This window comes from Eptesicus fuscus, chromosome 2 (assembly GCF_027574615.1).
Source record: "Eptesicus fuscus isolate TK198812 chromosome 2, DD_ASM_mEF_20220401, whole genome shotgun sequence".
Lineage (NCBI taxonomy): Eukaryota > Metazoa > Chordata > Mammalia > Chiroptera > Vespertilionidae > Eptesicus > Eptesicus fuscus.
Window position 1 is genome coordinate 103,072,621 of NC_072474.1, and position 15,608 is coordinate 103,088,228.

General features: G+C 42.1%; 1 protein-coding gene across 2 annotated transcripts in view; it reads left to right on the plus strand.

Moving 5' to 3' along the window:
* Positions 1-842: 842 nt before the first annotated feature.
* The window catches only part of SEPSECS (Sep (O-phosphoserine) tRNA:Sec (selenocysteine) tRNA synthase), a 41,424-nt gene continuing 26,658 nt past the window's right edge, over positions 843-15,608 (plus strand). For both annotated transcript variants that reach the window (XM_008140194.3, XM_054729749.1), the window contains exons 1-5: positions 843-1,026; positions 1,839-1,993; positions 4,154-4,272; positions 7,030-7,188; positions 12,277-12,430. In XM_008140194.3, coding sequence (XP_008138416.3) covers positions 913-1,026; positions 1,839-1,993; positions 4,154-4,272; positions 7,030-7,188; positions 12,277-12,430 — 701 coding nt within the window. In that variant the 5' untranslated portion in view covers positions 843-912. The remainder of the gene's footprint in view (positions 1,027-1,838; positions 1,994-4,153; positions 4,273-7,029; positions 7,189-12,276; positions 12,431-15,608) is intronic.

Sequence of the window (15,608 nt, forward strand, 5' to 3'; positions counted from 1 at the left end):
AAGCAAGTAGGAACCAGTGCAAATGGGCTCTAGCAAGCCCCCCGACAAAAGCAATGTCTGGAATTACTGTAGATTCACTTAAAGGGAAGATGGTAAGGAAATTGAAGGCAGGGATCCTGCCTTTTCATTTCTGTATCTCTGGCACCTAGCACTAGGTTGTTGAGTGGTCAACGTAAATCATTAATGCAAATTAAAAAAATTAGCCCCTCCTATATTCTGGGCACTATTCTAGGAGCTTGGGGGTGGGTGTGGGTGGGTATGTCAGTAAAAACCAAGCCCCTGCCTTTAGAGAGTTTACATTCGTGTGTGTGTGTGTGTGTGTGTGTGTGTGTGTGATGACAAATGCCTGTCATGTAAGGCGGCGGGGAGTAGTGTTAAAACTTCTGTAGTGCAAAGGAGAAAAGGAGTGAGCATTGCTTTTCATAAGGGTTGTGAGACGTAGAAAGGTTGAATGAAATGTCCTGGAATCTGGGAAACACGGTCTAAGGAAGGCTGAAGCACAGACTCCGCGCCAATCTCACCATTTCAACAGGACTGGGGACACAGGGTAACTTCTGAAATTTTTTCTTTCGAGAACCCCACGCAGTTGCCCTTCACGTTCCTCAGCCTTTCCGCACAAGTGCAAAGTCAGGTCCGTCTCAGAAAGCCGAAGGATTAACCTGACCAATCAGAGGCAGCGAGGCGGGGCTCACGTTCAGTACCCGCTGGAGCCCGCTGCGCATGCTCCAATCCGTCAGTTTCGGGTACACTTTCTGGGGCACTTTGCGCATGTGCGAGAACGAGACGCAGACATTTGGCCCTGGGTGTTGCCGTACCGTCCGGGCGGCGAGTTGCGTCCCGGCTTTCTTGTGTGTGTGTGTGTGTGTGCGTCCTGGTGTCACCTGTTCTAACGCCACCGTTGCCGCCGCCAGTATGAACCCGGAGAGTTTCGCGGCCGGTGAGAGGCTGGTGTCGCCGGCCTACGTGCGGCAGGGCTGTGAGGCCCGCCGCACGCACGAGCACCTCATCCGGCTGCTTCTGGAGCAGGTATCGAGGGGTCGGGCGGCTGCCCGCCGCCGAGCCCCCAGCTCCGCTGCGCCCCCGTGACTTGCCGCGCCCAGCTTCACCCGCTTCAGTTTGCCGGCCGAGAGCTGTCCCCACGGCCTGTCGCAGCCGGGCAGGCACTACGCCGATTGGCTGCGCTCAGCTCCTTCTCCACCTCGCCGCGCCCCCCAAACCTGAGGGTGCATTGGGGCGTGTGTGGGGTCGAGATCTTGAGTCCCGTGGTGTGTAACTTGGGGAGGCGGAAGGGAGCGGAAGTCCCAGTTGGTTTACTTTTTTTTTTGTTTGCGGAAAGGGCAAAGTTCGCACCTCCCACCTTTCACACTTCCCGAGAACTCGGGGAACACGCGTTCGTTCATAAGTCACGGCACACATCCCAAGTGCTGCCTCGGAACATCACCGGGCACGGCATTTCCGAATTTTAATTTCACTGAAGTTTGGCAACCTGTCGCTTTCGCAGTCTGGTTTGAAGAATCTCCGCTGAAGATAAGGTTTAATTGGCTTTCAGTAACCTTAACTTAGTACAACTTTAAATCGGAGTAAATCTCATCGCTTTTATTTATTTATTTATTCCCTCTCGAATCTGTAGATAATTGTAGTGGGACATAAACCTTCTTCCTGGTTGAGGTTTCTTCATAGTGCTGAATTTCTGTCTGAGGTTTAGACAGCAAGGAGCATGGCAAACTAACACATTAAAAGGGTTTAAAATGCATCGAGGTGCATTCTAAGGAACGACGAAACCATCTTAAATATAATTAAATTATATCTCAATATAATTATGTGTTTTTTGTTTTAAGGGCAAATGTCCAGAGGATGGTTGGGATGAAAGTACACTTGAACTCTTTCTACATGAACTGGCGATCATGGATAGCAACAATTTCCTGGGCAACTGTGGTGTGGGAGAAAGGGAAGGGAGAGTGGCTTCGGCTTTAGTTGCTCGGCGTCATTACAGGTATATTTTTTTCAAATAGCATGTGAAAACATTTCTTTCCCTGCCTTTTTTTTTTTTTTGCTACAAACAATGGTGGCAGTATTCATCATATTAGATTATAAAATGTCTGTTTGGAACCTATTTCTTCCCTATTCAAATGAGCATGTAAACTTAAGATGCAACAATTTAATCTGAGTAGGTGCTTTTCAAGACAGCAGGGTAAAAGTTCTTGACAGGTTCAGTGTAGTTAACAATACTAGCTATATGTTCTTTTAAGAACAATTAACCTAATAAACCTATTATTTGTATGATTTTAAAATATCTTAAGGTTTTTTTTAATGATTTTCTATGTTTCTTTTCTATAGTTGCAAGTTTTTTTAGAGAATGATATATAGATAGAAGTATAAATCATTGTTTATCTGCATCTAAACTGAATCCCATTTTATAAGCACCTTGCTTTGTTTCAATAGATGTAGGAAAGGGTATATTAAATTTAATATTAGGTTATTAAGTTACTCTTAGATATTTTCAAAAAGCTTTTAATCAATTCTGATAATCATTTAATTTTCAGTGATTTAAAATATAATCATTTCTCGATTCTCCTACCTTTCTGTGAAATATAGGTAAACTCTAAAATGAAAACTCCTGTCTTCCATGATTTAAAATTTTACTGAAGTTTGACAACCCCTAGGTTTAACAGTCTGGTTTGAATAATATTAGTTGAAAAAAAGTTCATGATGACATTTTCTATCCCATAGTTGAATTTTATTTCAATCCAAACCACCAAACTTCTAGTTGAATCAAAAGGTTCAAACTTCAAGTTATAAAATAAATAAGTCATGGGATGTAATGTATAGCATGTTGCCTATAATTAATAATACTGTTTTGTATATTTGAAAGTTCTAAGAGAGTAGATCTTAAAAGTTCTCGTCACAAGAAAGAAAAATTTTTTACTGTGTGTGATGATGGACGGGAACTAGACTTGTGGCGATCATTTTACAATATATACAAATATTGAATCATTATTTTGTATACCTGAAACTAATATGATGTTATATGTCAATTATATGTGTCAGTTAAAAGAAAAACTCTATTGCAGTTAAAACTAATGATAACGAATGTATAACTTGGGTGAAAATGTCATGTTAAAAATGGGCTGATAACAGGTATTATCTGTAAAAAATGCTTTGTACATGAGGTTTCAGTGGTAATGAAGTGTGGCACTAGTGCTTTGTGATAATTCCAGGATGCAGAATTTCCGATCTATTTAACTATAAATTACAAATAGGTTTTTGATTTTGAAGAATATTCAGAGGTCTTTTTAAACAGTGTATAACATCTAATTTAAAATGAGTGGATTAGCACATGCATTTTTCAAAGAATGGATTAAGGCAATATTTGAAATATCAACTCATCCCCATTGGAACTTAGTCCCCTACTCTGATTAGAGGAAAAGGAAAGAAAGAAGAGAATTTAATGCTGCAGATATTTTGCTTTTCTACTGTTGCACAACAAACCTCAAAAACGTAGTGGCTTGAAGTAATCATGTATCATCTCCTAGTTCTGTGGGTGAACTGGGCTCAGCAGGGTGATGATTGCTTTGGGTTTTGCATGTAGTTGCAGTCAGATGGTGGCTGAGCGTTTAGTCATCTGAAGGTTCAACTGGGCCGTTGATCCAAGTTGGCGCACTTAGGTTGCTGGGAGCTCAGTTGCCCTTTCCATGTGACTTTGGCTTTTTCCCAGGAGGCCATGTGGATTACAAGAGGGAGTCCTCAAGAACAAGCCCTGGGTAGGAAACTTTAAGGCTTCTGATGCTCTAACTCAGAAATTCCAGATCATCACTTCTGCTACTTTCTTTCTGGCCCAGCAAGTCTCTAAGGCCTGACCAGATTCAAGTGGAGGGAATTAGACTCCATCTCTTGGTGTGGCAGTACCATATGGGTATAGGGAGAAAAGGAATTAATGGTGGCCAGCTTTGGAGACTAGATACGAGAGCAAAATTGATGAATTTGTTTCAATTTAATAGGATATTTTCATATTATTAATAGTTTTTGAAATATATCTACAATAGTCAAGTATTGCTCCTGGTACTTTTTTTTTTTTTGCATTTGTATACTTATACAGTGGATTACTTAGAACACTGAATATTTTTGTCCAGTTGTTGGCCCATCTTTTGCTTAGGTTCATTCATGGAATTGGACGATCAGGTGATATTTCTGCTGTGCAACCAAAAGCTGCAGGTTCTAGCCTTTTGAACAAAATTACCAATTCTTTGGTCCTGGACATCATAAAGATGGCTGGTATGTACTGTGTTAATCGTAATACTTTTGGCTGACCAGCCATACATGCCTTTGCCTATTTTCCTTTATTAATGTCTCTTTCAAAAAGGATACAAATGATTTTTGAGAAGACATATCTGTCTGTCTGTCTATCTATCTATCTATCTATCTATCTATCTATCTATCTATCTATCTATCTAAAGCCTAAGCGACTGTTGCAACCAAACGGACGACTGAACAGGCTGCGTGGGGTGACCAGGCCGGCAGGGGCATTAATGAGGGGTGACCAAACAACTGAATAGCAGGCTGCGTGGGGCGACCAGGCCGGCAGGGGCGTTAATGAGGGGTGACCAAACAACTGAACAGCAGGCTGCGTGGGGCGACCAGGCCGGCAGGGAGTGGGGGCAGCTGGGTGTGATCAGGCCTGTAGGCAGAGGCCGTTAGGGGTGATCAGGCTGGCAGGGGGGCAGGTGAGCGGTTAGGAGCCAGCGGTCCAGGATTGTGAGAGGGATGTCCCGGATTGGAGAGGGTGCAGGCTGGGCTGAGGGGATCCTCCCCCACCCCCCCGTGCATGAATTTCATGCACCGGGCCTCTAGTATCTTACCTAATAATAGACAAACATGTAAATTGACCGTACCTTCGCTACGCCCATAGCCAATCAGAGTGACTATGCAAATTAACCCAAAAAAGATGACGGCACCCTGTGTCCTGGCGGTCCGCTCCTGGTGCAGGAGCAGACCCCCTGCGATCGATAGCAGGGAGCTGGGTGTATGCTCCTGCCCAAGAGGCTTTTGGCCTGGGAAGGCCTGGGCAGGGGCGGAGCCGGTGATCAGAGGGAGCTGGAGGGCCCCTGCCCAGGCCTAAGGCTTCGGCCAGAGGCTTTAGGCCTGGGCAGGGCCCAGCCTGGGATTGGTGTGAATTATAGAGGAAACACCTTTTCTGACTGCACATTGGCTAAGCTTCCTGTATGCCATTGGTAATATTCTTAGTAACTTGGGTAATAAGAATCCAAAAAGGTGATCTAGGGTTTTTCCACCATACTTCTGGAGAAAAAAAACGAAGGTCCGCTGCTGGAGGGGCTAAGAAATATCATATCCTGCCCTAGCCGGTTTGAGTCAGTGGATAGAGCCTCGGCCTGCTGACAGCAGGGTCTGGGTTCGATTCTGATCAAGGGCATGTACCTAGGTTGCAGGCTTCTCTCTGGCCAGGCGCCAGATCAGGGCTCATGCAGGAGGCAACTAATGAAAGTGTTCCTCTCACTTTGATGTTTCTCTCTGTCTTTCCCTTTCTCTTCCACATTCTCTAAAAGTCAATGGAAACATATCCTCAGGTGAGGATAAAAAAAAAGAAAGAAAGAAATGCATATCCTATGAAAGACACATCTTGAAAATGCCTAAAAAAAGTTGTCATTTTTTCTTGGTGAAGGGACTGGAGTCCGTGTTAATGAAAACACCTTGGTGGCTGTGGTGACTGGCAGTGGCTGCAGCAGCGGGGTGATGGGGCTGGTGCCTTCTCCTGATCATCCCGGTTGCCTCCCACAAAGGGAGGCCAGACTGTGGCTTAGGCCCGCTTCCCGTGGGGAGCGGGCCTAAGCCGTCAGTAGAACATCCCCTGAGGGCTCCCAGTATGTAAGAGGGGGCAGGTTGGGCTGAGGGACCCCCACCCCCAATGCACGAATTTCGTGCACCGGCCCCCTAGTGTATATATAAAAGGCTAAACGACCGTCCTACTGGCTGGTAGGTATGACGTGTACTGACCACTAGGGGGCAGATGCTCACTGCAGGAGCTGCCGAGCTGTGGTGACTTGGCAGCAGTGGTTCTCGGGTGACGCACTCCAGAACCAGAGAGGAGGGAGCCCAATTCCCCGCAGGGCCGTGCGATTCCACCTTTGGCCGTGGGTTATGTTGTTGTTGGGGCACTCTCGGCCCTGAATCTGGTTTACTGCCAAGCTGTGGTGACTTGGCAGCAGCGGTTCTTGGGTGACACATCCCGGAACCAGAGAGAAGGGAGCCCAATTCCTCGCAGGGCCGTGCGATTCCACCTTTGGCTGTGGGTTATGTTGTTTTTGGGGCACTGTCGGCCCCGAATCTGGTTTACTGCCAAGCTGTGGTGACTTGGCAGTGGAGGTTCTCAGGTGACACATTCTGGAACCAGAGAGGAGGGGGCCGTGTGATTCCACCTTCGGCCGTGGGTTATGTTGTTGTTGGGGCACTGTTGGCCTCGAATCTGGTTTACTGCACACTTGTGTTTGCTTTCCACACCCTGTATGATAGCAACTTTACAGAGTGCCCTCTTGTACTCTGGGACCCCTTGAGGGATGCCAGAGATCCAGTTTTGGCCCGATCCCGGCAGGCCAGGCCAAGGGACTCCACCTGCCGGAGGGACCCTGCTCACTCTGCAGATGCCCTTTGAGCAGCGGCGCCACCCCAGGTGCGGCTGGCCAGGGTGGGACCACGGGAGGTTGGCTCCAGGGCTTGTCCGGCTCGTCTCACCCAGTCCTACCCTGCTGGCCACCTTCTAATTAATTTCTTTTCAATGTGCACAAATCCGTGCACCAGGTCTGTAGTGTATATATAAAAACCTTTAGAATAAGATAGAAAATCAGATCATAAGCATGAAGGATGAAATTGGCAATGAGCTTCCTGAGAGTGAGTACAGAAGCAGCAGCATTAAATCTACAACTCTTATTATTTGCTAGAAGTATATAATTCCCTCAAGAAGAAAGCTGGTTTTTCAATGGAATTGAAACTAATTTCTGTTTTACTTCTTATTCCTAGGTGTCCATTCAGTGACCAATTGCTTTGTAGTGCCTATGGCAACTGGTATGAGTCTAACTCTGTGTTTCTTGACATTACGACACAAAAGACCAAAGGCAAAGTATATTATATGGCCACGAATAGACCAGAAGTCCTGCTTTAAATCCATGATCACTGCAGGTAAAAGAAGAGACGTATATTGTATATAATGTATTCAGTATCACAGGTAGACATTTCAAACTTTTTATGTAAAGATATATAAATGAAAAGAAACTAAACCTATTTTTATTGTGATAAAATATACATAAAATTACCATTTTAACCATTTTAAAATGTACAGTTCCACTACATTAAGTACATTCACATTGTTGTGCAATATAATCACCATTTATCTGCAGAACTTTTTCATCCTTTTAAACTGAAATTCTGCCCATTGAACAGTAACTGCCCCTTCCCGTTGCTCCCAGTTCCTAACAATCATCATTCTCATTTCTGTCTCTATGAATTTAACTACTCTAGAGTATTTTCCCTTTGTGACTGGCTTATTTTACTTGTGTCTTTAAGCTTTAATCCATGGTATACTACGTGTCAGAATTTCTTTCCTTTTTAAAGACTGACTGACATTCCATTCTGTGTGTGTGTGTGTGTGTGTGTGTGTGTGTGTGTGTGTGTGTATGTATGTGTATGCTTGTGCATGTGCATGCATGTGTGTGTCAAATCGAATTTGAGAATTTAACGTTATTTTTGAATGACTTCAGTCTGTTGTGTGAAATGAACAGTATTGGGTTGTAATTTAACTGCATAAATAATCCTAAAGAAACTCATGTATGCCGAAACCGGTTTGGCTCAGTGGATAGAGCGTCGGTCTGCAGACTGAAGGGTCCCAGGTTGGATTCTGGTCAAGGGCATGTACATTGGTTGCGGGCACATCCCTGGTGGGGGTGTGCAGGAGGCAGCTGGTCGATGTTTCTCTCTCATCGATGTTTCTAGCTCTCTATCCCTCTCCCTTCCTCTCTGTAAAAAATCAATAAAATATATTAAAAAAAAAAAAAGAAACTCATGTAAAACGATTTGTAATAAGGACATATAGCAGAAATTGATAGACTTTAAAAAATACACTGATTTATTTTAAATGGTATAAAGTTATCAAGTCTGTTAATTTACATCCTATTAACTAAAGAATTGAACCACATTCTTGGAATTTGGAAAAGATTGCCTTATTGAAAACTATTTTCCAAAAGATGTTGGCCTACGATTTGCAGTTTATTCTTTTTCAAGATAGCCCCCATTCTTAGGAAGCAAGATAGTTGTATTAGTAAAAAAACACCTAAACTTGTATTTTAATTGCTTGAAAACAAAATAGGGTTGGGTCTAGAGAATTTGAGAAACAGTAAAAATGAGCTGTCTTCAGGAAGTTACTTATTTAAGTAAAGTTCGTATATTTGTTTTAATAGCTATGAAGGTATGGATTTAAAAAACCTGGATACCTCTGAACCACGTATTTGAAATGATGATTTTATAGTGACCAAGGTTTGATATTTCTGTAGCTAGAATGCAGACAACTTGGTGTGGATTCTAAAACTCAAAAGAAAACTACTTGCTCTTAACTGCTCTAACTTCCTGTGTGACCTTGGGGAAACCACTTAATCTTCCTGAACTTTGGCTCCCTTATCTTTGAAATGAGTGAGTTGAGCTAAATGATTTCTAAATCCTTTAGGCTTTTAAATCCATGAATCTAGCCTGCTGCTAGATTTGGTATTTGGGAAGACTGAAAATGAGACTGCATAATAACTTTATGTGCAAAATTTCCCAGGTTTATTTTCTATCCAATTTTTGAGACTTAAACCTTTAGGTTTTACTTTTTCCCTAGGTTTTGCTTGGTTAGGTATTTACTAGTATCACAGAGGAAATCTATAATAATAAAAGGGCAATATGCTAATTAGACCGGACATCTTCCAGACATCATTCTGGACATCCTTCTTGACAAAGCCAGGGCCAGAGGGAAGCCAGGGACCCGGGTGCCTGCAGGTGGCTGTAGGAGGGAAGCAGCCCGGGTCCCGGGTGCCTGCTGGCAGCTGGAGGAAGGAAGCAGCCCAGGGCCCGAGTCCCAGGTGCTGGAGGGAAGCCAGTGCTGGAGGGAAGCCAGTGCTGTAGGGAAGCTGGTGCCGGTAGCCGGGGGAAGGAAGGCCTACTCTTGCACGAATTTTCGTGCATCAGGCCTCTAGTAGTTATATAAGTGCTTTGTACATTATTTAGTGTATATGTTGCTTATACAACTTTTTAAGTTTATGGATACCTAAATATTTACCATATAAGGTTACATAGTTATTATTTGGGGGGATCTTTGATCACATGCTGGTTAGGTGTACTAATTCAATTGAAAACAGTTTTTATTTTTTTTTATTTTTTTATTTATTTTTTAATGAATCTTTATTGTTCAGATTACAATTGTTTCTCCTTTTTCCCCACATATCTCCCCACCACCCAGTTCCCACCCCCCTCTGCCCTTATCTCCCCCCCTCCCCCCCACTGTCCTTATCCATAGGTGTATGATTTTTGTCCAGTCTCTTCCCATACTCCCCACACAGACACCCCTTTCCCCCTGAGAATTATCAATCCACTCCCATTCTAGGCCTCTGATTCTATTAAGTTCACCAGTTTATTCTGTTCCTCAGATTTTTAAATCACTTGACTTTTAGATTCACTTGTTGATAGATATGTATTTGTTGTTCATAATTTTTATCTTTCTTCTTCTTTTTCCTCTTTTTAAAGAATACCTTTCAGCATTTCATATAATGCTGGTTTGGTGGTGATGAACTCCTTTAGCTTTTTCTTATCTGTGAAGCTCTTTATCTGCCCTTCAATTCTGAATGATAACTTTGCTGGGTAGAGTAGTCTTGGTTGTAGGTTCCTGCTATTCATCACTTTGAATATTTCTTGCCACTCCCGTCTGGCCTGCATGGTTTCTGTTGAGAAATTAGCTGATAATCGTATGGGAGCTCCCTTGTAGGTAACTAACTGTTTTTCTCTTGCTGCTTGTAAGATTCTCTCTTTGTCTTTTGCTCTTGGCATTTTAATTATGATGTGTCTTGGTGTGGTCCTCTTTGGATCCCTTTTGTTTGGGGTTCTGTGCGCTTCCTGGACTTGTAAGTCTATTTCTTTCATCAGGTGGGGGAAGTTTTCGTTCATTATTTCTTCAAATAGGTTTTCAACATCTTGCTCTCTCTCTTCTTCTGGTACCCCCATAATTCTGATGTTGGTTCGCTTGAAGTTGTCCCAGAGGCTTCTTACACTATCTTCAACTTTCTGAATTCTCTTCTCTTCATGCTTCTCTGGAGGAGTGTCCTTGGCCTCTTTGTATTCCAAATCTTTGAGTTGATTCTTGCAATCCTCTAGTCTGCTGTTGGGTCTCTGTATAATATTTTTTATCTCAGTCAGTGTATGTTTAATTTCTAGTTGGTCCTCATGGAATTTATCGGCCTTTTCCATGAAATTCTTGAAAAACCTTATAACCGTGGTTTTGAACTCTATGTCCAGTCGCTTGTTCTCCTCCATTTCTTTGGTTTGGGATCTGTTTCCTTGCCTTCTCATTTTCGCTGCTTCCCTGAGTTGGTAGGGTAGCTTTGTGTACTAGGTGTCCTATTGGTTCAACGGGTCAGCCTCCCAGTTACTTGAGGTGGACACTCTTGGTGTACCCTTGTGTACTGTGTGTCCCCCAGCAGGAGCTACAGCAAGGGCTAGTTTTCTCCTTCTTTGCTTGGGCGGATTTGGAGCAGTCTGACTAGAGCTACAGTTAATTTGGTTGAGCTCTCACAGAACAGGCCATTTATATGCAAAAGCCGCTGTGTGGAACCTGGGCGGGTTTGTAGAATGTGCGGGGCGGGGCCTCAGGGCGGGGCGGGGTCTCAGGGTGTCACTAGGCTGGGGCGTGGCCAACGGCGATGGCTGCCATCAGCCCTCTCTGCCTTTCCACGTTTCCAAGTTCCTGTGCCCCGCGCTCCAGCGCAGTAAACAAAGATTGCTGGGCGCACCTCTGCAAAAAAGTCACTCTCACTTTCCGACCCGATGGCCGAGAGTCCAGCTTCTCCCCGTAGGTGCCTGGGTCCCCCGATTGTCCCCAGAAACTGGATTTCAGAGTGATCGGGAGCTTGTCTCCCTGCGGGTTGAAGAAAAGCCGCGCACCCAGCCGCCCGCCGCCGGCCCGATTCGCGTGCCTCCGTACCTCAGCTTTTCAGCGTTTGTGCTCCTTTCGCTTCTTAGCTGTAAATCTTCCACTCAGCCAGCTTTCCCGTGGTTCTGGGTGGTAGATGTTTTGTCTTTTAGTTGTATTTTTGAAATTGTTGTGTGAGGCAGCAGATTAGTTGTTTAACTATGCCGCCATCTTGGTTCCTCTCTGAAGTGGATTTCTCCAATTGAAAACAGTTTTTAAAAAATAGGTTTTTATTGATTTTAGAGAGAGGAAGGGAGAGGGAGAGAGAGACACATCAATGAGAGAAACATCAGTTAGCTGCCTCCTGCACGCCCCTCCACCTGGGATTGAGCCTGCAACCCAGGCATGTGCCCTGACTGGGAATAGAACTGGTGACCTCTTGGTGCATGGGACGACGCTTAACTAACTGAGCCACAACAGCCAGGACAAAAACCAATTTTTATATTTAGGTTATAGAAGGCTCTTGTAAACCATCTTCTTTCTTCATTGATGGTTTTGCTATCTAGAAAAATGAAATGAGTCAGTGATCCCTAGGCTACTAAAATGCATTACCTTTTTCTTTAGAGGTAAAACATTAAGTTGATGATTGTGATTTGTTTCAATACTTGAGTTATTATTTTTATTCATATCTGAAATGAAGTGATCTTCTTGATCTTTGTCAAGAAGGATGTCCAATGCTTAAAATAAAACTTAAGCATTGCCAGAGAATGTGTAGATTTATTTTTCTGTGGACTAGTGATCATTTTTGTCATCATTGGCTGTTACTACTTTTATAGGTGTATATTTAACATATGTTTTCCTTACTTCCCAGAATTAGTCTTTTTTGTCATATCAAAGTGCTAAATAGATTTGTGGTCCTAATTGTGGTCATGCACATTATTTTGACCTGCCTTTGACTCATTCCAGTGTTGAGCCAGGTCTTTATTGCTAGAGGAGGGTTCATCAACCAAAATAAGTATTTAGAGTTCTTGTGTAGAATAGCGCTACTTCCTAGAGTTTAAGGGTCTTCTCTTATTTTAGTTTACACTAATATTTTGATTTCCGATTTGGTTGGTTAGGTTTTGAGCCCGTGGTGATAGAGAACGTTTTAGAAGGTGATGAGCTGCGCACAGACCTGAAAGCAGTAGAAGCTAAAATCCAGGAACTTGGGTCTGATAATGTGCTGTGTGTTCATTCTACTACATCCTGTTTTGCTCCAAGGGTACCTGACAGGTAAATGATTTGTGAATATTGTCCTTTAGGTATTCATCAGTCTTTTATGTATTTATTTTAAATATATTGTTTATTGATTTCCGAGAGGAAGGGAGAGGGAGGGAGAGAGAGAAACATCAATGATGAGAAAGAATCATTGATCGGCTGCCTCCTGCCCGCCCCCACTGGGGACTGAGCCCGCAACCTGGGCATGTGCCCTTGACCGGAACCGAACCTGGGACCCTTCAGTCCTCAGGCCGACACTTTATCCACTGAGCCAAACCGGCTAGGATTTCATCAGTCTTGTAAATAAAGTACATATATACTAATTTTCAAAGATGCTTAAGTAACATTTGGCAGTAAATAGGTGAATGGACTGTTCCAAGAGAATTGATTGACCTTGCTGAGAAACAGCATAATCTCTTGAGAAAATAAAAATTTAATATAGAAGAAGAAAAAGCAACTGGTACCAAGTGGAGATTCCTTTGTCACCCAAGTAGATGCAGAGCATCTGTTTTCTTGCTCTTTTTTCTGTTTCTAATTTCTTGGCATCTTTTTCCTCATTCTGTAATAGAAGTTTCTAAACAAAATAGTGAGTTTACTTGTTTTCATTGTTATCTCCACTCCTTTGATCTAACAGTTCTCTGTAGGAACTATCAGTAGTAACAGAAAATTTTAGAATTATTTGTTGCCCTTTGAATATTTTTTAATTGGAAGATTAATCCAGATGTACACTTGAGTATATACAGTGGTTGCCTTTGCATTCTGAGAAAAATGCAAATGTTTAAGAAAATAAAAGCAAAGGGGAAAAAAGCAAATGTTTACTTTTCTAAAGGATGGCCACAAATTTTTAATTTGAAAATGTAATATGCTTAGGTATAGGAATACAGATTTCTAGTTTTGATAGCAAGTCTTTGTTTCATTTTAACATTTTGAGTAGAAATGCTAGTAATTTGTTAAAATTTTGACTTTGTACTATTTTTGTAGCACCAAGTTATACTTTGGTTTCCATGGTATCACGTAATTTGGCAGTAATGAATGCATATTGGCTTTTACTATCTTATATGTGGACTTTAAGAGACAATTTTAAAACCATGCTCATGAAAATTTGCCTTGCTCCAACCATGAGTCTGTGAATTTTAAGATTATATTGCAAATAAAACAAGAATTAATAATAATATAAGAATAAACTGTTTCATGTACTCACAATTGTAAACCTAGTTTTGCCCCGCCTTGTATTGTATATGCTTTATTTATTACTTACCAATCATATTTTAAATTTACATTGAAATATTAAGCATCTCTCTTCTTTCTTCATTGATGGTTTTGCTATCTAGAGAAATTTTAATGTGATAGAAATAAATCACATTTCCAAAAACAGCATATGGATATTTGTTAGTTAGATTATTTATCCTTGAGGATAGTATTGTTTCTGTCTCATCTGGACTAGCTCTTTTTGGATGTTTACTATATGCCTGATGCAGTATTAAGTATTTTACATGAATGAAGTTTTTTATCAGTAAAATTCTCATATACCACTTTTTAATGGTAATATATGGTGAGTGTTTCTTATAAGAGTGAACTTTAGGAAAGTGGTGATACATCGTTATTAGTAATATGTTTGAATTTCTGATTTTATTAAATTTAAAATATTTGATGTCTTTACATTAAGCTTAATTCTTTTGTAGTCTTAATTTGGATGGGTAGATACTGTCTTTATTAGTTCATTAATTGGACAGAGAGCATTGTGGGGCCGGACCCCGGACTGGGACGGGGAGCCAGGGGTGGGTGGTGGTGGACGCAGCCCCTTTTCCAGGGAGGCCGAGGGCCGGCTCCCTCTTTGGGACTGGCGGCCAACCTCCTGCGCCCCGTTCCTCCCCCTGTTCCTTCCCCCAGCTGGCAGGCCCCGATCAGCCTGGCCCCAATTGGCCCTGATCGCCGGCCAGGCCTAGGGACCTCACCCGTGCACAGATTTTGTGCACTGGGCTTCTAGTTATTAGGTGTACAGGTTAATAATGCATATTTTGTAATCAAAACACGATAATTTCAAGAGAAACATTAAAAGTGCTTTATTCAAAGTAATGTCCATTGCTAGCTACACATTTCCCCCATCTTTAGGTAATTTGTGGATATCTGTCCCAATAGAACTTTTCTTGTTTTGAGGCAAACCATTCAGAGACCCAATTTTCCACTTCATCGTGCATTTTGAAGTGCTGCTCAGAAAGTGCGTGTACCATTGATCGGAACAAGTGGTAATCTGAAGGAGCAAGGACTGGTGAATACAGTGGGTGGGTTAACACTTCCCAGGCAAGATCTTTTAACGTGTCTAACTGGTTTTGAAGTGTGTGATGGTGCATCATCATGAAGCAAATTTACTTTGCTGTGTCTTCTGGCACATTCTGGTCATTTCACGATCAAAGCGTGGTTCAAATTGATTATTTGTTGTTGGTAGCAATCAGTATTAATGGTTTCACCTGGTTTTAAAAGCTCATAATACACCACACCCTCCTGATCCCACCAAACCCAGAACATTGTCTTCTTTCTGAAGCAATTTGGCCTTGCAGTTGATGTTGATGGTTGGCCTGGATCAACCCATGATTTTGTGCATTTGGGATTCTCAAAATGAATCCACTTTTCATCGCATTCACAATTTGATGCAAAAAAGACTTTCTTTCGTGCCATTGAAGCAACATTTTACTGATGACTTTTTGGTTTTCTATTTGTCTTTCGTTCAGTTGATGTGGCACCCATTTTCTTTAAAATCTTTCCCATTGCTTGTAAATGGTTGGGAATTGTTTGCTGAGCAATGTTTAATCTTTCTGCAAGTTGTTTTTGAGTTTGACAAGCATCTTCATCCAATAATGCTTGTAATGTTGGTCTTTAAACTTTTTCAGTTGACCTGGACGTTCTTTGTCTTTCACATCAAAATCATCACCTTTAAAGCATTTAAACCAGCATTCACAAGTATCTTGAGATGGAGCATGTTCACCCGAAGTATACAATAACTTTCAGCAGCACTTTTCTTCAAAATAAAGTAATGAATTAAAACTTCCTACAAATGCTCTTATTTTGGCATGAAATTAGACATTTTTAAGCCTAAAAATATCTATGATGTTAACACCTTCAGCAAATTTGACATGAAATTTTGAAGTTTGCTGTCAATACAACAAAATAGCATACATATCCAATCGCATATATA